This window comes from Staurois parvus, unplaced genomic scaffold (genome assembly GCF_062004578.1).
Source record: "Staurois parvus isolate SC_StPar_1 unplaced genomic scaffold, SC_StPar_1.0 ptg001778l, whole genome shotgun sequence".
Taxonomy (NCBI): domain Eukaryota; kingdom Metazoa; phylum Chordata; class Amphibia; order Anura; family Ranidae; genus Staurois; species Staurois parvus.
Window position 1 is genome coordinate 3,982 of NW_028319574.1, and position 22,720 is coordinate 26,701.

Consider the following 22,720-nt stretch of genomic DNA (forward strand, 5'->3'; position numbering starts at 1 on the left):
GGTCCGCGGGGGATTACCACAGAAGCGGCTCCTCTGCACGGCTCCCTATGGCGGAACCCACTTCCAAGATGGCTCCGGGAGCCGCGCGACGTCACACGCGCTCTGTCCTCGCGCCGCCGCCATCTTTGGTTTGGTTTCCTGCGTAGACCTGCTGTTTGTTTTGGTCTCCGGGAAAATGGCCGCCGGCTGAAATCTCTATCCGGCCGTGCAGACATCGGTGATCGGTCCTCTAGAGGCTGATATCGGTGTGGCCGGTGATCTCCGGAACTAAGGACTCCTCGTTGCCCCTTGAGGGTGGTTGAGTTCGGGGACACATGCTGCTGAGGAGAGTGCTGACCAGCTGCAGGAGGCTGTCCACCATGAAGCTGCAGAGCCCCGAGTTCCAGGCTGTGTTCACTGAAGGTCTGCAGACCCTGACAGGTGAGATCTGGGGGGAGGGGTGAAGACCCTGACAGGTGAGATCTGGGGGGAGGGGTGAAGACCCTGACAGGTGAGATCTGGGGGGAGGGGTGAAGACCCTGACAGGTGAGACATGGTGGGGGAGGGGTGCAGACCCTGACAGGTGAGATCTAGGAGGAGGGGAGCAGACCCTGACAGGTGAGATCTAGGAGGAGGGGAGCAGACCCTGACAGGTGAGATCTGGGGGGAGGGGTGAAGACCCTGACAGGTGAGATCTGGGGGGAGGGGTGAAGACCCTGACAGGTGAGATCTGGGGGGAGGGGTGAAGACCCTGACAGGTGAGATCTGGGGGGAGGGGTGAAGACCCTGACAGGTGAGGAGGGGAGCAGACCCTGACAGGTGAGATCTGGGGGGAGGGGTGAAGACCCTGACAGGTGAGATCTGGGGGGAGGGGTGAAGACCCTGACAGGTGAGATCTGGGGGGAGGGGTGAAGACCCTGACAGGTGAGACATGGTGGGGGAGGGGTGCAGACCCTGACAGGTGAGATCTAGGGGAGGGGAGCAGACCCTGACAGGTGAGATCTGGGGGGAGGGGTGAAGACCCTGACAGGTGAGATCTGGGGGGAGGGGTGAAGACCCTGACAGGTGAGATCTGGGGGGAGGGGTGAAGACCCTGACAGGTGAGGAGGGGAGCAGACCCTGACAGGTGAGACATGGTGGGGGAGGGGTGCAGACCCTGACAGGTGAGATCTGGGGGGAGGGGTGAAGACCCTGACAGGTGAGATCTGGGGGGAGGGGTGAAGACCCTGACAGGTGAGATCTGGGGGGAGGGGTGAAGACCCTGACAGGTGAGACATGGTGGGGGAGGGGTGCAGACCCTGACAGGTGAGATCTAGGGGAGGGGAGCAGACCCTGACAGGTGAGATCTGGGGGGAGGGGTGAAGACCCTGACAGGTGAGATCTGGGGGGAGGGGTGAAGACCCTGACAGGTGAGATCTGGGGGGAGGGGTGAAGACCCTGACAGGTGAGATCTGGGGGGAGGGGTGAAGACCCTGACAGGTGAGGAGGGGAGCAGACCCTGACAGGTGAGACATGGTGGGGGAGGGGTGCAGACCCTGACAGGTGAGATCTGGGGGGAGGGGTGAAGACCCTGACAGGTGAGATCTGGGGGGAGGGGTGAAGACCCTGACAGGTGAGATCTGGGGGGAGGGGTGAAGACCCTGACAGGTGAGACATGGTGGGGGAGGGGTGCAGACCCTGACAGGTGAGATCTAGGGGAGGGGAGCAGACCCTGACAGGTGAGATCTGGGGGGAGGGGTGAAGACCCTGACAGGTGAGATCTGGGGGGAGGGGTGAAGACCCTGACAGGTGAGATCTGGGGGGAGGGGTGAAGACCCTGACAGGTGAGGAGGGGAGCAGACCCTGACAGGTGAGACATGGTGGGGGAGGGGTGCAGACCCTGACAGGTGAGATCTGGGGGGAGGGGTGAAGACCGTGACAGGTGAGATCTGGGGGGAGGGGTGAAGACCCTGACAGGTGAGATCTGGGGGGAGGGGTGAAGACCCTGACAGGTGAGACATGGTGGGGGAGGGGTGCAGACCCTGACAGGTGAGATCTAGGAGGAGGGGAGCAGACCCTGACAGGTGAGATCTGGGGGGAGGGGAGCAGACCCTGACAGGTGAGATCTGGGGGGAGGGGTGAAGACCCTGACAGGTGAGATCTGGGGGGAGGGGTGAAGACCCTGACAGGTGAGATCTAGGATGAGGGGAGCAGACCCTGACAGGTGAGATCTGGGGGGAGGGGAGCAGACCCTGACAGGTGAGATCTGGGGGGAGGGGTGAAGACCCTGACAGGTGAGATCTGGGGGGAGGGGTGAAGACCCTGACAGGTGAGGAGGGGAGCAGACCCTGACAGGTGAGACATGGTGGGGGAGGGGTGCAGACCCTGACAGGTGAGATCTAGGAGGAGGGGAGCAGACCCTGACAGGTGAGACATGGTGGGGGGTGCAGACACATTGGGGCCCCATACTCACTTGGCGGGGGTTGCGGATTGTGGGAACACGCGGCCTCCATGTGTGTTATGATATAGTAGAAATGAAGGCCGAACACATTGCTTCCTATATCCTGTCAGGTTTCCCCATTGGGGAGATTTCCCTTCACCTCCTGTCCCAGAGACAACAGGAAGTGAGAGGAAATCCCGGGTTGTCACCACCAGGGTGCAGACTCATTTCTGACCCCACTGGAGCTCCTGGTTGGTCCCACCAGACCTGGAGCTGTTGGTGACCCCTCGGCCTCCATGTTGGGGGGGAGGGGGGGTGCGATCACACACGCATGCACAGCACTTCCATGTACTTGTGTACGATGAGGGAAGGGAAGTTTATGGTCTTTCAGCATTAAACCTGAAGATTATTCTGCGTATGTTTTGCCCCCCGCCCCCGATGTCATCACTGGGTTTCTGTGCTTCTATATGCAATGCAGGCAGATCAGTGCTGGTGGGAGGGGCCAACAGGAGGCTGTACATGGCTTCCTGTAAACATCACAGCCCCCTCCTCAGTCCTCCTCTCAGGAGCCCTCATTCCTGATGCAAGCAGTGAAAGGAGTCATGCAAAATCAGAATGCCTGGATGGGTGGGTGTCAGTCTGGAGGAGTTCCTATGTAGGCTGTATTTGCATAGGTAACGCCCACATGTGATGCTGAGCCTCCATGATTGAAAGAACTGAAATCCAATGAAAGGGCCGGGGACAGTCAGGCTGGAAAGGAAAGTGCTAGATGATGTTGGACGTCCTCCAGCCAGGAAATGGGGCGGAGCTCTATCTGACTGGCTGCAGCTTCTAATGCACATTGTGAGAAGATCAGAGTTCAGTGACATCAGAGGAAGACAAAACTTTTCTTTTTAGTTTTGGACATAGTAGGGAATGTTTGTGTTTGCAGTCTGTGTCCCCCTGGGGGAATTGGCCTTCACTTCCTGTCCTGGTGACACAACAGGAAGTGGGAGGAAATCCCTCCCTAGATGTAATGGGAGGATCTCCTCTGACCTCCTGCGGGGACATTCTGCTGTCATCCAATGTGACGGATCTTTGTCTTCTCTCAGGTCTGTTCTCTCAGGAGAGGTACGAGTTGCGTATTGCGGGCGGAGCCGTCCGGGACCTCCTTCTGGGTAAACAGCCGCATGACATCGACTTCGCCACCACCGCCACCCCGGAGCAGATGAAGGATCTCTTCCTGAAGGCCGGGATCAGAATGATCAACAACAAGGGGGAGAAACACGGCACCGTCACTGCCAGGGTGAGTGCGGGAAAAGACACGGCGCCGTCACTGCCAGGGTGAGTGCGGGAAAAGACACGGCACCGTCACTGCCAGGGTGAGTGCGGGAAAAGACACGGCGCCGTCACTGCCAGGGTGAGTGCGGGAAAAGACACGGCGCCGTCACTGCCAGGGTGAGTGCGGGAAAAGACACGGCGCCGTCACTGCCAGGGTGAGTGCGGGAAAAGACACGGCACCGTCACTGCCAGGGTGAGTGCGGGAAAAGACACGGCGCCGTCACTGCCAGGGTGAGTGCGGGAAAAGACACGGCGCCGTCACTGCCAGGGTGAGTGCGGGAAAAGACACGGCGCCGTCACTGCCAGGGTGAGTGCGGGAAAAGACGCGGCGCCGTCACTGCCAGGGTGAGTGTGGGAAAAGACACAGTGCCGTCCCTGTCAGGGTGAGTGTGGGAAAAGTCACGGCGCCGTCCCTGTCAGGGTGAGTGCGGGAAAAGACATGGTGCCGTCACTGCCAGGGTGAGTGCGGGAAAAGACACGGCGCCGTCACCAACAATCGCCGGTGGTGAATCTTCAGCCAGGGCCTGGTGATTGACGTCTCTAGCCGCCAATAGCGCCCCCTATCCGGAAATGCCAGTCATATATATATGTGATTTTGCGCAGCCCTGCCGCCGTGTCGCAGTTCTTCTATTACAGGACGGAGGCAGCCGGTTATAGCGCCACCTATGGGACATGGAGGGTTCCGGTGTTGCCGTTTGGCAGGCGCACCGTGCTCACCCCTGACATGTTGGGTATCTGCTTACTCCGTACAACCTCATCTGTTCTATCTTCAGGGGGGAATATGAAGTGTTGTGTTGCTCGCTCTGATGAGGGTCTGGTGTGGATTTTGGGGGGCCGCGTACATTTTCAGTGGGGCGTGGAGGGAACATGGGTGTCAATCCCTTCCTCCTGAAATCCCCTCCCCCACTGAAGGAATGTTCGCCCCTCCCGGCGTCTCGGTGGGACATCCCGGCTGTGTATATATATATATAGTCCGCCGGCAGATGAATGGTTACGGGGCGTACCTGGCGATCGATGTGCGCGCTGCGATCGTCCTCCTGTCGCAGATTCAGAACGTCTCATCTCTCCGCAGATAAACGATCAGAACTTCGAGATCACCACGCTGAGGGTGGACCTGACAACGGACGGGCGGCACGCCGAGGTGCAGTTCACCACAGACTGGGAGCAGGACGCCGAGAGGCGGGACCTTACCATCAACTCCATGTTTTTAGGTGAGGAAGGGGCGGAGCCGAATAACACGGCGGTCTCCACCAATCTGATCTTTGGAACATTCCGGAAACTTGTTGATATTTTTGTTCAGAAAAAGGTGCCGCTGAACTTAGAAAATCTGACCAATCCAGAGGAGTCCGTTCCCTCGTACAGCCCCTCCCTCCTTGTGTGTCATAGCTCACGCCTTCTGGGAGTGTCCAAGTACTGTCTGTGCTGGCCCAGCTCCTCTGCCCTTCCCTACATAGCTTTTATGTAGCAGCCGGGGGGGGGGGGGGAATACTATAGATCAGGGGTGTCTAACTCCATCTCATCCCGGGTGAATCGGCATTATGGTTGCCCTGATCTATCTGTAAGACTAGATGTCCAGAGAACCCCCCCTTACTTCAGATGTCAAGACCCCCCCACACCATCAGATGTCAAGTGTCCCCCACCCTCCCTTACATTATCCCCCCCACTTACCTTGTGCTGCTGCCAGGAAGAAGCTGGGGGTGAGCTGGGAAGCAGAAAGTGCCGGGTCTGGAGGAGGACCAGAGGAGGACTGGAGTCTGCTGATTGCTGAGAGCAGGAGAGGCAAAGAAGAGGGGGTGCTGCGGCTGCACAGAGAAGAGCAGGATTTGTGGGAGGAGTTCTGTTCTCTCTGAGATGGTGGGGGGGGGGGGGGAGCAGGGACAAGCCTCTCCAAGGCTGCACAGATAAGTGTGGGGTCTGTAGGGGGAGTCCTGTCCTCCTCTATGCTGCCGACTGCTGGTTGGGGCCAGAGGCGAGGGGGTGCTGCGGGGGCCAGAGGCGAGGGGGTGCTGCGGGGGCCAGAGGCGAGGGGGTGCTGCGGGGGCCAGAGGCGAGGGGGTGCTGCGGGGGCCAGAGGCGAGGGGGTGCTGCGGGGGGCCAGAGGCGAGGGGGTGCTGCAGGGGGCCAGAGGCGAGGGGGTGCTGCGGGGCCAGAGGCGAGGGGGTGCTGCGGGGCCAGAGGCGAGGGGGTGCTGCGGGGTCAGAGGCGAGGGGGTGCCGCAGCTGCAGGAGAAGTGGGAGGACCGCAGGAAATGGCCTGGCGGGTCTTGTGTTTGACGTGCTATAGAGTGTCACTCTGAGCTGCTGACATCACATCCAAGATGGCGGCAGTCTGGGGGGGGGGGGTGTTTCGGATTTCTACACCGGGGAGGATTTTACGGGGAAATAAGGGGTGCTGGGGTGGGCTATGTCCTTGAGATTTTTAGTTGTGCCCCCCCAAACCATCCCTAACCTGCCACTATGCTGCCCTAATCTGATATCTACTGTCCTTTACTGCGGAGGAGCTCTGCTGCCTGTGCCCAGGCTGTGTGCAGTTCAGGTATGGGAGGAGCAGCGGTGACCCCCCCCCCCCCGTCTTCTGCCCAGCCAGCGGTGACCCCTGTCCTCTGCCCTACTTACCCCCATCCTCTGCCCCCCCAACATTTTTATTGCACCCCCACATCGGACAGGCTAGATCCGGCCCTTCTCGGGGGCTCCATAATATTGCATAAGAAGTATAACTGGGGGGTTCCGGGTGCCGGAGAAACAAATTTTCATTACCGCTTTGTGGGCGGGGCTGAGACACAAAACCGCTGCTGGGAAGCCCCCTGATTGGATTCCGAGAGGTAAGAAGCTGGCATGTGATTTGTCCCGCCACTGCCCAGGTAAGACTGGATGGAGATGTCCCTTCAATAAATGGCTCCTTTGTTTGGTGCTCCTCAGGATTTGACGGAACGCTTTATGATTACTTCAGTGGCTACGAGGACCTGAAGAGTCACTGCATCCGATTTGTGGGCGATCCAGCAAAACGAATCCAGGAGGACTATCTGCGAATCCTGCGATACCTCAGGTGAGGGAAAATCCATCAGTCTTCATAAATATCCGTCTGCGGACCTCATGAGAGCGGTGGGCCTCCCAGCAGGACCCCCCCAATGTACAGAGCTCCTTGTATGGAGATAAATGACTGGGACAGAAAAATGTGAACCCCGAACATCACACCTCTATGAGCTCAGAGGAAAGGGGGACAAGGCGTGGTCCTGTATATCAGCTTTTCTCAACCAGGGTGCCCAGGCAGTCCGGGGTGCTTTGAGGCTTCTTCAGGGGTGCCTTGAGGCTTCTTCAGGGGTGCCCAGGCAGCCCGGGGTGCTTTGAGGCTTCTTCAGGGGTGCCTTGGCAAAATGTCTAAAAATTGCCCAAAACTTGTATACAGCCAGCGGGTGGGACAAGCCGGCCTTCTAGTCACACAAAGCCACAGGTTTCCATTGTGCACCATTATGACCTAACTGCTGGCATCCTGACAACCAATGACATCATCAGTTGATAAGGAGGATGTCAGCTGCCTGCACAACATCCCTGTTTGACCCTCCCCCGCCCCTCTCCATCAGTGTTGGGGTCACATTAGATCAGTGATAGATAAAAAGTGAGGGAGAAGAGTAACATAGGCACACTAGTCAGTACCAGGGTGCAAAAGTGTATTTGCTTTGGAAGAATAAATCCCCTCTAATGTTGGGGGTCCTCCATGTGGGGGTGTCGCTGCGTTATATACAACTATTAGAATAGTTTTTCACATTTTAGAATGGAGGGGCCGCAAGACTCCATAATTTTAAAGGGTGCCTTTACTAAAAAAAGGTTGAGAAACAATTATATATATATATATAGGACCTCGCCTTGTCCTTCCAATGTAGACAGGATCCAATTAATCTCCCAGCAAGTCTTTGGAGTGTGGGAGGAAACCGGAGTTACCGGAGGAAACCCACGCAGGCACAGGGGGAACATGCAAACTCCAGGCAGGTGGTGCCGTGGTTGGGATTTGAACTGACGACCTGCGTACTGCCAGGCGGAGGTGCTGACCATTTAGCCGCTGTGCTGCCCGGCTCTAATTCCTTCATGTGGGAGCGGAGAGTCTCCTGCGCCCAGAAACATGTCAGCCCGACCATCACACCTCTATGAGCTTATCGGGGGAGGGGACAAGGCGTGGTCTCATAGATGTACTGTATATCACACCTCTATGAGCTTATTGGGGGAGGAGACAAGGCGTGGTCTCATGTACTGTATATCACACCTCTATGAGTCTATCGGGGGAGGGGCCAAGGCGTGGTCTCATAGATGTACTGTATATCACACCTCTATGAGTCTATCGGGGGAGGGGACAAGGCGTGGTCTCATGTACTGTATATCACACCTCTATGAGTCTATCGGGGGAGGGGACAAGGCGTGGTCTCATAGATGTACTGTATATCACACCTCTATGATGGGAGGGACACACAAGGTAAGTTTTACCATCCCCCACTCTTCTGGGAAGACTTTGGAGGGGTCTGTGAGGTCAGGTCCTGATGCTGGATGGGAAGATCTGGGTCACCATTGGCATTCTGATTCATCCCGATGGTGTTCTATGGGGTTGAGGTCCGGGTTCTATGCAGGACCCCCGAGTTCCTGCACCCCAAGCTGGTCCTCCATGTCTTGATGGAGCCGGCTGTGTGACCCTGGAGGGATGTCTATGTAGACCCGCCATGTACCGTATGACTGAGTAGAACATTGGTGTCCAGCTCCCGATGGTGTTCTTCCGGCAGGTTCTACGGGAAGATGGCAGACAAGGCCGGAACTCACAGCCCGGCTACACTGGACGCCATCAGAGGCAATGCTGCGGGACTGAGCGGGATCTCGGGGGAGAGGATCTGGGTGGAACTGAAGAAGACCTTAGAAGGAAGACACGTCACTCATCTGATGCATCTTCTGTATGAGCTGGGCGTGGCTCCACATGTCGGTGGGTGTGTCCTCTGTATGTCTCCTCCTTTCCGTGTGGCAGACATGGAGGACTACATATGAATGTGTCTTGTACTGTGTGTCACGTGTAGCCAGCAGGTGACCAACTCCAGGGAAGAGCAGCAGCTTTGTGGTGTTAGTGGCTGTTGTGCCGACACAGACATGAGTAGCAGGGAGATCACATTACACAGATTGCAGTCCTGCACCTTCACACTATATTTTGGATCCTTGGATTGCTCTGGGAGGCCTGAATGACGTCATCGGCATCGAGGCGAAGGGACCAGAAGCCGGGGGATTTGCTAAAAAAAATATATAAAAATATATATATACACTGACAGAGGCAGAGGAGTGCAGGGAGTTGAGGTGGCTGCAGTGTAGACGGGTAGAAGCATTGCTTGAGCTCTGCACATGTGGATGTGTCCTTTAAATAGGTGTGGCCCCTTTAAGAGGCATGCACCTATGACGTCATTGGCTGAGACACCTCAGACCGGGTCCAGAAGCAGCACCGAGCCAGAGAGGGACCGTGACCGTGCAGGAGCAATGAAGGTAAGTGCCAGTGGGCGGGGTCTGAGAGAACGGTGTACACGCCATATGCCCATCACTGATTATCAGGACATCCAGAAAACACGCCAAGTCCTCTGCCCGGTCCTGGTGATGACAACGCCTCTCCTGGTTTGTTCTCAGGATTACCAGAGGACGGGAACCTGGAGGAGTTTGCTCAGGTCTGTTCCCGAGCCGAACATTTATCACCCCGACCCATGACCCTCCTGACTGCACTCTTCTCACATCCGGACTCCGTCCACAAACTGGATCTGAGGCTGAAGATCTCCAAAGAGGAGAAAGTCCTGGCGCTGTTCATCCTGAAGGAGAGGCGGGATCTGAGGGCGGAGCACACGGACAGACTGCCACTGAAGCCCTATCAGGACCACATTATCGACGTGAGTAGAGTGACCCCCATCTCTCCCAATCTGTAGGTGAACAATGGCGGCTCCGACTTCCTGACCACACTGGTCTTGTAATGAGAATGCATCACTCTGATTGGTTCCTGATCATGTGCAATCATGGTGACCACATGGGTTTGTTTACAAAGCAATCCCGCCTCCTTAGGGGTCAGAGGTCAGACTCCGAGACCAGACGCTATAGCAGTAGAGAGTCTCCCTCCCACCGACAGGCAGATCACCCTGGCAGATGACACGGGCTCACCCGAGCTGCGGGGTCTAAGCACCAACCGGTATTCAGCAGAGCTCCTGATGGTGGGGATGGGTTTTGCTGCATGTTAGTACCAGGTCACGCTCCTCAGGATCGCCCCACCAGGAGGTGAGCAAGCCGGGATCCAGTAGCAGATATAGCAGGTTGGGGTCATGCAACGCTGTACCCATATGAATTTTTTAGCATTTTTTTGAGACAGATACAGTTTTATTTTGGTCGTATTTATTCACTGGGATTTTTATTTTTTTTTTGCTATGTAAATGAAAGTCCAAAAATTTTGAAAAAAAAGTGTTTTTGTAATAAAATTTTGCAAATAAATAATATTTCTTCATAAATCTCGGCCAAAATGTATTCCGTTATCTTTTTAGTAAAAAAAATAAATAACCCAAATTATTTTATAACCAAAAATTATAATTTTTAAACTTTTTTTTTACTTATTTTTAGTTTTTTTATATTCTTATTTGTTTTTTTTTTTTTTTTTTTACATACTGTCACCCTAGCAGTACAGTCACCATGGTGACACTACTACTTGTGGGGGGTGATGATTTTTTTTTTTTCTTCTTCACTGATTGCTTTTAAAGGCTGTAAGAGGAATCATTTCTCCTTCTCTCTGACTGCATTCCTGCCGCCATTGAGAACTACTGTGTGAGCTGTGATTGGTCACAGCTTGTCACATGGTACAAGGCTGTTGTGAATGGCCCTGTACCATGTGACCTTGGTGATCATTCACAGATTTCACACGTAGTAAGCAATGATGTCAGAAGTGACATCTTGCTTACTACTCTGCATGTGATCACTGATTGGCCAATCACTGATCACATGATCGGGACCACAGAGGTCCCGTACGACGATCGGTGTTCCACTGTGTTTGGAGGACACAGCGGGCACTGGATCGCCGTGCTGCATGCACACAGGGAGGGCGCACAAGCAGGGGGCGGGGAGCCGTTTATAAAGAGCCACCCGCCCCTGCACTGCCACCGTCCGGCCGTTGTATATAAATGGTTAAGAATCCGGAGTAAACGCATCGAATCAACGCGTTTCGGGGGAACGGCCTCCCCCTTCTTCAGGGCTAACATAAAAAAATGTACAATCAGTTTTGTAATCTAATTGTCTCTCTATGACAACAAAGTGTACAGATGGAGTTCTGTGAAATCGAAGTCAATAATTTGTGTATTACACCCGCCAATAAATTCCAATTCAATATTGAATGTACGTGGTCAGAGAATGTGAAGGTCCCTGTGGGGAGGACATTGGGCTCAGCCCAGCCTGAGGAAGACTCTGATGAAGGCTCTATAACTATAGGAGGCCCAGGGTCCTGATTACAGGGGCCGGCTTCCTCAGAGGATCCAGTGTAGAGGCCCCTAGAACCTCTAAGGGAGGGTAAGCCGGGGTCATTCTTACAGATGGCAACCACCCCACTGGACTGGCCAACTGGCCTTTGCAGTAAGGTGCCCATGGAAGGGCGACACACGTCACCAACAAACTATCCAGCTGGGAAGTGTGGGAAATGTTTGGGACGGGGCCATTCTTAGCAACAAGACTTCCCCCACTGAGTCTGTGACATGGCGGTGTATCGGTAATGCAACTGGCCTCAAAATGCTGGGCAAATCCTCGGCTACAAACCCCGGCAACCATTGCTCCTTATCCTTGTACCTCTTGCTGAGCAGTGAACCCTTGCAGTGTGGGGGAGGGGGGCAGACAGGGCTGTGTGTGAATGAAGTCAATGGCTGTGTGTGATTGAAGTCAATGGAGGAACTGCAGATATACAAATACTCACAAGAGCTTTTAGCTCCATCATCCTAAAGATTCAACGTTCAGATCTTTATCTTCTTCTCTCTCCCAGTCCCGAGAGTTGGATATCCAGAAGAAGGTGTGTGAACTGCTGAAGTACCAAGGAGAAGAGCGGCTCCTGAAGGAGATGGAAAGCTGGACTCTTCCTCGCTTCCCGGTCAGTGGGCACGACCTCCGCCGATTGGGGATCTCTTCAGGGAAGGAGATCGGGAGGATCCTGCAGGAACTCCGGGCGCAGTGGAAGGAGAGCGGGTACCGGAGCGACAAAGAGGAACTTCTGAACAGCGTTCATGGGAAGGGGTCCTGAATGTGGGGGAAGGGGTCCTGAATGTGGGGGAAGGGGTCCTGAATGTGGGGGAAGGGGTCCTGAATGTGGGGTCAGGAACACAGTACTGTGCGCATCACTTGGAGGGGTTCTCCAGGAACAAGTTATGTTCTGCACTCAGAGGAGGCTGCTTAGTGGCTTCTAGTCTACGGACAATTAAGTCCCACCAACACCTCTGCTGCTCCTTCTGCCCCCCAAGGGGACAAAGTGGGGGCAGGAGGAGTAATGTCCCATTTTGATAGGTGCTGTGGATTTGGAGCTAGCATGGTCAACAGCACCCCCCCTCCCCCCACTGTTTGACCATGCTGCTCAGTAGGAAACTAAATTAGTTTTTATTGATAGTGCTCGTCTCCGCCCAGGACCAGCGCTGTCACTACTCATGCAGGGGAATTAGGAGGCCGGTCAGTGTGACTGCAACACACATCGCACTGACCGACAGGAGCACTAACAGCAGAGGGGGAGGGAGAAACAGCTCCACACTAGGAACAGCCACAAATCGGGCTTCATGCAGGGGAGGAGCTGATGGCCAATAATAGCTGCCATAATTATGTGATTTACTGGAGAAGCGTTCAGTGTTTCTTTTGACAAGCAGAGAGAAGTATTTTATCATGAATTAATATCCTGAAATTTATCTTTTTGAGGCTTCTTTAAAGCTGAACTCCAGTATGATAGTAAATGGATGCGTACAATGGCCACCTTGTGGGTTATCTGGAGCATGCTCTGCGTCCTTCAACCATAAATCCATCCCTCAGTGTAGGTTCAGTAATGGCCGCTGGCCCTGTACGTCTTACCTCCCCCATAAATCCATCCCTCGGTGTAGGTTCAATAATGGCCGCTGGCCCCGTACGTCTTACTTCCATCATAAATCCATCCCTCGGTGTAGGTTTAGTAATGGCCGCTGGCCCCGTACATCTTACTTCCATCATAAATCCATCCCTCGGTGTAGGTTTAGTAATGGCCGCTGGCCCCGTACGTCTTACCTCCCCCATAAATCCATCCCTCGGTGTAGGTTCAATAATGGCTGCTGGCCCCGTACGTCTTACCTCCATCATAAATCCATCCCTCGGTGTAGGTTCAGTAATGGCCGCTGGCCCCGTACGTCTTACTTCCATCATAAATCCATCCCTCGGTGTAGGTTCAGTAATGGCCGCTGGCCCCGTACGTCTTACCTCCACCATAAATCCATCCCTCGGTGTAGGTTCAATAATGGCCGCTGGCCCCGTACGTCTTACCTCCGTCTCCATAGCGCAGGGTGACCAATCGTGTAATAGCCCCTCATGGTGCTCAGGCTGCAGCACTGATGCCATTGGTGGATCCCTTCTACAGATCCCGCTAGGTTTTTCCTTTGCCTGTCCTGCTCAGCCATTGGGCAACACCTAGAGACCCGCCCACTGCATAGAGCATCAGTCAGGTGCCCGAGGGATGTGACGTTGAGCGCCTTACAGATCCTCCTCCCTGCGGCCAGAGATTGATTCAATGTTTGTAGAATGATGATGTCACAGCCAGTAAAAGTAACATTTTGTTGGTTCTGCATCCACTTATTGAGAACATTTTGCGGTGTAAATGGGGGAGGGGGAGCTTTATATTGAACATTCAGTTCATCCTGGAGTTCAGCTGCTGATCTGAAGTCTGAGCCCTGAATGTAAGTTGCATTGAGGCAGACGAGGTGTCGGGGCTTCACCCCATAATGTGCCTTACAGGACAGCCGCTCCATGTGTGTGGTGGATTCGCATCGCATTGCCATTTATTGTTCATTGCACCCCAATGTTCTGCCTGCTGAGATGCTCTGCGGTGTGCGATGTTCTGAGACACAAGCCGGTTCTTCCCCAGCCCCTTATAAAATGAACAGGAATGAGGAAAAGGTAACTCCCGACAACCATTCTGCCCTACAGGGAGCTGTATTGAGGGAGGGATGGACAGGAGGGAGGGATGGACGGGAGGGATGGACGGGAGGGATGGACGGGAGGGAAGGACGGGAGGGAAGGACAATGGGCCTGAATTCCAAAAGAGAGGCAACACTGTCAACGGAGGTAACCTTTGTTGGAGGGGGGGGGGGATAATCTAAAGGATGACAGCACCAAGTCTGATCAAAGTCCAGCCTTTATTGCAAAAAAAGAGCCAATGCGTTTCGGGGGCCGAGTCCCCCTTCATCAGAGCTTCATATCTGGATATAAATTAGGAATAATTGGACAATAAACTGCAGAATGAAAGTAAACGAATACAAAGCCAGCGCTCTTCTCAGCGTCCGGTGCTGGCGCTCCATTCTGTTCTGCTTGTATTGCGCAATACAAGGATATTAACTACAGTGATGGGGGGGAGGGGCGCTGATCAGGATGTCTTAAGTGGTGACCCGTATCAATACCTTTTTAATATGCAATTATTTTAATGTTTATTGTGCAGTATTCCTCTTATTTGGAGCCTCAGGTAAGGGGTGACCCCTGACCCCCAAAATGTGTTGAATTATTCTTGTCTTTATTGTGCAATAATGACTGAATAGACTGACTTTGTGTTGCTCTTAATCTTCAACTGTTCTGTCCTGGAACTGATGATTTCCAATAAGGGCTCAGACTTCACACAGCTGAGATAACAGCCCAACTTATTCCTGTCCCTGGAGAAGCAGAGAATCCCTCCACCCAGACAACAGCCCAACTTATCCTCATCCTTGGGGAACCAGAGAATCCCTCCACCCAGATAACAGCCCAACTTATCCCCATCCCTGGAGAACCAGAGAATCCCTCCACCCAGATAACAGCCAAATTTATCCTCATCCCTGGAGAAGCAGAGAATCCCTCCACCCAGACAACAGCTTAATTTATCCTCATCCCTGGAGAACCAGAGAATCCCTCCACCCAGATACCAGCCCAACTTATCCTCATCCTTGGGAAACCAGAGAATCCCTCCACCCAGATACCAGCCCAACTTATCCCCATCCCTGGAGAACCAGAGAATCCCTCCACCCAGATAACAGCCAAATTTATCCTCATCCCTGGAGAAGCAGAGAATCCCTCCACCCAGACAACAGCTTAATTTATCCTCATCCCTGGAGAACCAGAGAATCCCTCCACCCAGATATCAGCCCAACTTATCCTCATCTTTGGGGAACCAGAGAATCCCTCCACCCAGATATCAGCCCAACTTATCCCCATCCCTGGAGAACCAGAGAATCCCTCCACCCAGATAACAGCCCGACTTATCCCTGGAGAACCAGAGAATCCCTCCACCCAGATACCAGCCCAACTTATCCCCATCCCTGGAGAACCAGAGAACCCCTCCACCCAGATACCAGCCCAACTTATCCCCATCCCTGGAGAACCAGAGAATCCCTCCACCCAGATAATAGACCACTTTATTGCCATCCCTGGAGAACCCCTCTACCCAGCCAGCACACAATGGCCGCTCATATCATGTGACTTTTAAAGGAATGTAATTGGCCAGACACACTGAGCAAAGCGGTCACCTACAGGTTCATGTAAATGTCGTTATTTCTGAACCCCGATAATAAAAACTATTTTTTTATGTTATTCCTCGTTCATGTATTCTGTATTCAGACTGAGGACCAGATGGAGCAATAAACCAGGCAGCCAGCGGTACATTCTCCAGCATATAGAGCTTTTGGCTTCATATATTTTATTTCTATGTTCTATAGACATCGATCGTTTTGCAGTGCAATAGTCACTTCTGGTTCAACAGAAAAAAAATAATGTACAGAAACAGGATCGCTCAGCACACGGTGTTATAGGGAGGAGGCGGGGCAAGCCTAGAGCGGGAGTGCTTCCTAACAGATCCACCAATCAGATCCCGGTGTTGTATATACAGCTGGGGGGGGGTCTGGACTCTTCCTCGCATGGCATTGCACTGTACAGGATTATTCGGTAAGGCGAGAACGTGATAACGGAAAGCGAAATCCACCATCAACCCAGTGGAGGGGTTTACAGCCAGGAGTCATCGAACTTTCCAGTGAAATCCACCATCACCCCAGCGGAGGGGCTTACAGCTGGCGGTCAGCGATCCTTCCAGTGAAATCCACCATCACCCCAGTGGAGGGGTTTACAGCCAGCAGTCATCGAACCTTCCAGTGAAATCCACCATCACCCCAGTGGAGGGGCTTACAGCTGGCGGTCAGCGATATCCATCATCACCCCAGCGGAGGGGTTTACAGCCGGCAGTCATCGAACCTTCCAGTGAAATCCACCATCACCCAAGTGGAGGGGCTTACAGCCGGCGGTCAGCGATCCTTCCAGGGAAATCCACCATCACCCCAGTGGAGGGGCTTACAGCTGGCGGTCAGCGATCCTTCCAGTGAAATCCACCATCACCCCAACGGAGGGGCTTACAGCTGGCGGTCAGCGATCCTTTCAGTGAAATCCACCATCACCCCAACGGAGGGGCTTACAGCTGGCGGTCAGCGATCCTTCCAGGTAAATCCACCATCACCCCAGCGGAGGGGCTTACAGCCGGCGGTCAGCGATCCTTCCAGTGAAATCCACCATCAGACAAGCGGAGAGCCTTACAGCCGGCGGTCAGTATTGGGACGATTGTGATTTTGGCTCAAAATGTATTAAACATGAAAAATTCAACCTTACAAAGTTTTGGAAAATTTTAATTGCTAAGATAACCCTCCACCAAACTAATAATGTCGTCATAGAAACACCCACTCCTGTCCGGACCACATGCCATCACTAAGGCTCGGTTCACACTGCAGCGGTCCAATTGTTGTGCCATTTCCTGTGCGACTTTCATGCAACATTAGAGTCCATGGAACTCGAAGTCGCATCAAAGTAGTGCAGGAAACCTTTGTGAGACGCATTAAGTGATTAGAACGGCTGCGCCTGAAATGTTTTCTGACTTTATGTGCTGCAAATCGCATGACAAGTCGCAGACGTGTAAAGAACGATGCCAGACCTCTATAGAGTATTCTCAAAGGAGCAATCTACGACGGGGGACAACTAGTGGCCAGGTAGAGAACTGCAGATGGAGGTGGAGTTGGTGAGACTGATTTAGGTCTCTGTCTGCTACTTCTCTGAAGGTGACACTCCGGGGGGGGGGGGATCAAGAGCAGGTTTAGAGGCGGCCCAGTGTAGAAGTCACAACTGAGGTTGGATTTGAAGAGGTTTATTGAGGAACTTAATTCACAGGAGCAAGTCCAATGTGTTTCGGGGAGTTGCCTTACCCTTCATCAGGGCTGTAGGTTGATGTGGCCACTACGGGTCTGATACTAGAGACCAACTTCGGGTGAGAACCTTTCTGGTGCTGTCAGGTCACTGAGACTCAGTTTGAGGTCAAAGGTTATCGCCCAAAGTTATAAGTTAAAGTTAAAACTGTATTAGAGATTGCCTGAAGCATTTGATGCTCTCAAAGACGTTAACATATAAAATACATTTGACACCAAGTCCACTTCAGGAAAAAGGTTTTCCATAATTGTGTGACATTGACTCTCATCGTGTGCAATACTGTGATAGGATCTTCTAGATACAATAGTGACAGGAGCTGCAGTATATACTTACAAGGACAATGTGACCGATGTGCCCCATAGAACTACATCCACCCCACAGAGTCTGTTGGGACAGAAAACTAGAACTGCGGAGGAGACAGATGGTGACAGAGCATTTGTAAGAACGCTGTTGACGCAACTCGGTGGCTCTGGTGGAACGCACCATTTTCCCTCAAAAGAAGAAAAATGTCATAGCAGTGATGATTGAGACATATCACCACTCCGAGGATTGGGGTGTGGGGGTTTTCTGACCCCAATTTTAAGTATGTCAATATTCTACCCAACACGATATACAGATACAATGTCACCTCTTCTCGTCATCGGGGAGCAGAGGGTTGGATACAATGTCACCTCTTCTAGTCATCCGGGAGAGGAGGGTTGGATACAATGTCACCTCTTCTAGTCATCGGGGAGAGGAGGGTCGGATACAATATCACCTCTTCTAGTCATCGGGGAGAGGAGGGTTGGATACATGTCACCTCTTCTAGTCATCGGGGAGCGGAGGGTTGGATACAATGTCACCTCTTCTAGTCATCGGGGAGCAGAGGGTTGGATACAATGTCACCTCTTCTAGTCATCGGGGAGCGGAGGGTCGGATACAATGTAACCTCTTCTAGTCATCGGGGAGCGGAGGTTTGGATACAATGTCACCTCTTCTAGTCATCGGGGAGTGGAGGTTTGGATACAATGTCACCTCTTCTAGTCATGGGGGAGCGGAGGGTTGGATACAATGTCACGTCTTCTAGTCATCGGGGAGCGGAGGGTTGGATACAATGTCACGTCTTCTAGTCATCGGGGAGCGGAGGGTTGGATACAATGTCACGTCTTCGGAGCGGAGGGTTGGATACAATGTCACCTTTTCTAGTCATTGGGGAGCGGAGGGTCGGATACAATGTCACCTCTTCTAGTCATCGGGGAGAGGAGGGTTGGATACAATGTCACCTCTTCTAGTCATGGGGGAGCGAAGGGTTGGATACAATGTCACCTCTTCTAGTCATCGGGGAGCAGAGGGTTGGATACAATGTCACCTCTTCTAGTTATTGGGGAGTGGAGGGTTGGAAACAATGTCACCTCTTCTAGTCATCGGGGAGAGGAGGGTTGGATACAATGTCACCTCTTCTAGTCATTGGGGAGCGGAGGGTCGGATACAATGTCACCTCTTCTAGTCATCCGGGAGAGGAGGGTTGGATACAATGTCACCTCTTCTAGTCATCGGGGAGCGGAGGGTTGGATACATGTCACCTCTTCTAGTCATCGGGGAACGGAGGGTTGGATACAATGTCACCTCTTCTAGTCATCGGGGAGCGGAGGGTTGGATACAATGTCACCTCTTCTAGTCATCGGGGAGCGGAGGGTTGGATACAATGTCACCTCTTCTAGTCATCGGGGACTGGAGGGTTGGATACAATGTCACCTCTTCTAGTCATCGGGGAGAGGAGGGTTGGATACAATGTCACCTCTTCTAGTCATCGGGGAGCGGAGGGTTGGATACAATGTCACCTCTTCTAGTCATCGGGAAGCGGAGGGTTGGATACAATGTCACCTCTTCTAGTCATCGGGGAGCGGAGGGTTGGATACAATATCACCTCTTCTAGTTATCGGAGAGCGGAGGGTTGGATACAATGTCACCTCTTCAAGTCATCAGGGAGCGGAGGGTTGGATACAATGTAACCTCTTCTAGTCATTGGGGAGGGAAGGGTTGGATACAATGTAACCTCTTCTAGTCATTGGGGAGTGGAGGGTTGGATACAATGTCACCTCTTCTAGTCATCGGGGAGCGGAGGGTTGGATACAATGTCACCTCTTCTAGTCATCGGGGAGCGGAGGGTTGGATACAATGTCACCTCTTCTAGTCATCGGGGACTGGAGGGTTGGATACAATGTCACCTCTTCTAGTCATCGGGGAGAGGAGGGTTGGATACAATGTCACCTCTTCTAGTCATCGGGGAGCGGAGGGTTGGATACAATGTCACCTCTTCTAGTCATCGGGAAGCGGAGGGTTGGATACAATGTCACCTCTTCTAGTCATCGGGGAGCGGAGGGTTGGATACAATATCACCTCTTCTAGTTATCGGAGAGCGGAGGGTTGGATACAATGTCACCTCTTCAAGTCATCGGGGAGCGGAGGGTTGGATACAATGTAACCTCTTCTAGTCATTGGGGAGGGAAGGGTTGGATACAATGTAACCTCTTCTAGTCATTGGGGAGTGGAGGGTTGGATACAATGTCACCTCTTCTAGTCATCGGGGAGTGGAGGGTTGGATACAATGTAACCTCTTCTAGTCATCGGGGAGCGGAGGGTTGGATACAATGTCACCTCTTCTAGTCATCGGGGAGCGGAGGGTCGGATACAATGTCACCTCTTCTAGTCATCGGGGAGCAGAGGGTCGGATACAATGTCACCTCTTCTAGTCATCGGGGAGCAGAGGGTTGGATACAATGTCACCTCTTCTAGTCATCGGGAAGCGGAGGGTTGGATACAATATCACCTCTTCTAGTTATCGGAGAGCGGAGGGTTGGATACAATGTCACCTCTTCAAGTCATCGGGGAGTGGAGGGTTGGATACAATGTAACCTCTTCTAGTCATCGGGGAGGGAAGGGTTGGATACAATGTAACCTCTTCTAGTCATTGGGGAGTGGAGGGTTGGATACAATGTAACCTCTTCTAGTCATCGGGGAGCGGAGGGTTGGATACAATGTCACCTCTTCTAGTCATCGGGGAGCGGAGGGTCGGATACAATGTCACCTCTTCTAGTCATCGGGGAGCAGAGGGTCGGATACAATGTCACCTCTTCTAGTCATCGGGGAGCAGAGGGTCGGATACAATGTCACCTCTTCTAGTCATCGGGGAGCAGAGGGTCGGATACAATGTCACCTCTTCTAGTCATCGGGGAGAGGAGGGTTGGATACAATGTCACCTCTTCTAGTCACCGGGGAGCGGAGGGTTGGATACAATGTCACCTCTTCTAGTCATCGGGGAGTGGAGGGTTGGATACAATGTCACCTCTTCTAGTCATCGGGGAGCGGAGGGTTGGATACAATGTCACCTTCTAGTCATCCGGAAGCGGAGGGTTGGATACAATGTCACCTTCTAGTCGTCGGGGAGCGGAGGGTTGGATACAATGTCACCTTCTAGTCATCGGGGAGCGGAGGGTTGGATACAATGTCACCTCTTCTAGTCATCGGGGAGCGAAGGGTTGGATACAATGTCACCTCTTCTAGTCATCGGGGAGCGAAGGGTTGGATACAATGTCACCTCTTCTAGTCATCGGGGAGCGAAGGGTTGGATACAATGTCACCTCCTCTAGTCATCGGGGAGCGGAGGGTTGGATACAATGTCACCTCTTCTAGTCATTGGGGAGAGGAGGGTTGGATACAATGTCACCTCTTCTAGTCATTGGGGAGCGGAGGGTTGGATACAATGTCACCTCTTCTAGTCATCGGGGAGCGGAGGGTTGGATACAATGTCACGTCTTCTAGTCATCGGGGAGCAGAGGGTTGGATACAATGTCACCTCTTCTAGTCATCGGGGAGCGGAGGGTTGGATACAATGTCACGTCTTCTAGTCATCGGGGAGCAGAGGGTTGGATACAATGTCACCTCTTCTAGTCATCGGGGAGCGGGGGGTTGGATACAATGTCACCTCTTCTAGTCATCGGGGAGAGGAGGGTTGGATACAATGTCACCTCTTCTAGTCATTGGGGAGAGGAGGGTTGGATACAATGTCACCTCTTCTAGTCATTGGGGAGCGGAGGGTTGGATACAATGTCACCTCTTCTAGTCATCGGGGAGCGGAGGTTTGGATACAATGTCACGTCTTCTAGTCATCGGGGAGGGGAGGGTTGGATACAATGTCACCTCTTCTAGTTATTGGGGAGCGGAGGGTTGGATACAATGTCACCTCTTCTAGTTATTGGGGAGAGGAGGGTTGGATACAATGTCACCTTCTAGTCATCGGGGAGCGGAGGGTTGGATACAATGTCACCTTCTAGTCATTTTATAGGACAGTATATATAGTACTTTGTTCCATGTTGCTGGGTATTTACTAACCCAGTTATGAGGTCCATATGGCCCCGCCCTCTGCTTCTGCTGCAGGTGATCTGACAACAGCCACGAAGGAGACGGCTGATTCAGAGCTGCATTTCTCCTCGGCTGTGAGCATTTTCCTGAGACAAGCAACACAATTGTAAAGCGGACATGTTTGGTATCTATTCACTCAGCATTACATCATCTTTTATATATAACAAACAAATAGGTATTATATAGTGTTTGTGTGAAATAAATTTCATTAAAGTTTACCTTTTCACAAAAAATTGTGTTTGAAAAATCACTGCGCAAACACCGTGTGACACAAAAATATTGCAACACTCACCATTTTGTTCTCTAGGGCCTCTGCTAAAAAATATATATAATGTTTGGGGTTCTCAGTAATTTTCTAGCCAAAGAATACCGATTATTACATGTAGGAGAGAAATGTCCGAATTGTCCCGGTAGGGAACTGGTTAAAGTGAAAGGAAAGCTTCAGCTTTGAAATAATCCCCGGTGATCCTGTTATGTAGGTCCTTGTTATGGCACTTCCTGTTAGAGTGTGACAACGCTCTGTCCTTGTCTCCCAGCTGTGCTCCTGCGTTGTCACCCTTTCACATGGGCTTCTGATGAAGATTACAAGCAGCCAGCACACATTACACAGACATGGTCCACTGTTGTCACCATCAGGAAAGCCGCCCTGAGGAATGCCATGGAGCCACGACTGGAGTGGATGTAGACTGGAAGCAGGAGATCAGCAGCCCTGAGATGTAAAGAATAAAATGAGGGAAAACGTATCTTATTGAAGGTCATTATTTATGATACGCGGTGCCAGTTATGTGGAGTTCACATTTGCTGCAAAAACTGCGGTGAATTTTCTGGTTCTTAGTCCAGGAATTAGTAATAGAGAAGACACAGAAGTGAGAGATCCCTTATCAGATCTGTTGGTTATTTAGGGAAGCTGGTGTCAGGAGGCGGCCAGCAGTGTCACCATGGATGGTATCAGATAGAAGTGCGGCCGTTTATTCGCTGCGATGTTACACAACAAACATGTGACTGAGAAGCCTGATAAGTCTGAAGGTGTGAAAACTAAAACTGAACATCAACAGCCTCCCCCCTCCCCCGGGGAAGGTATCTCCATCGTCCATAAAATATATATATATATACAGTGTCTTCCAGAAGTGAGTCCCCCTCCCCCCCG

At 52.5% G+C, this 22,720-nt stretch overlaps 1 protein-coding gene across 1 annotated transcript; it reads left to right on the forward strand.

The window, feature by feature from the left end:
* Positions 1–214: 214 nt before the first annotated feature.
* LOC149434318 (CCA tRNA nucleotidyltransferase 1, mitochondrial-like) lies at positions 215–15,522 on the forward strand. The gene is made up of 7 exons (XM_089663820.1): positions 215–420; positions 3,490–3,683; positions 4,791–4,929; positions 6,637–6,763; positions 8,484–8,677; positions 9,361–9,614; positions 11,729–15,522. The coding sequence occupies exons 1-7, from the start codon at positions 315–317 to the stop codon at positions 11,981–11,983; spliced, it is 1,269 nt and encodes a 422-aa protein (XP_089519946.1). The 5' UTR covers positions 215–314; the 3' UTR covers positions 11,984–15,522.
* The last annotated feature ends 7,198 nt before the right edge of the window (positions 15,523–22,720 follow it).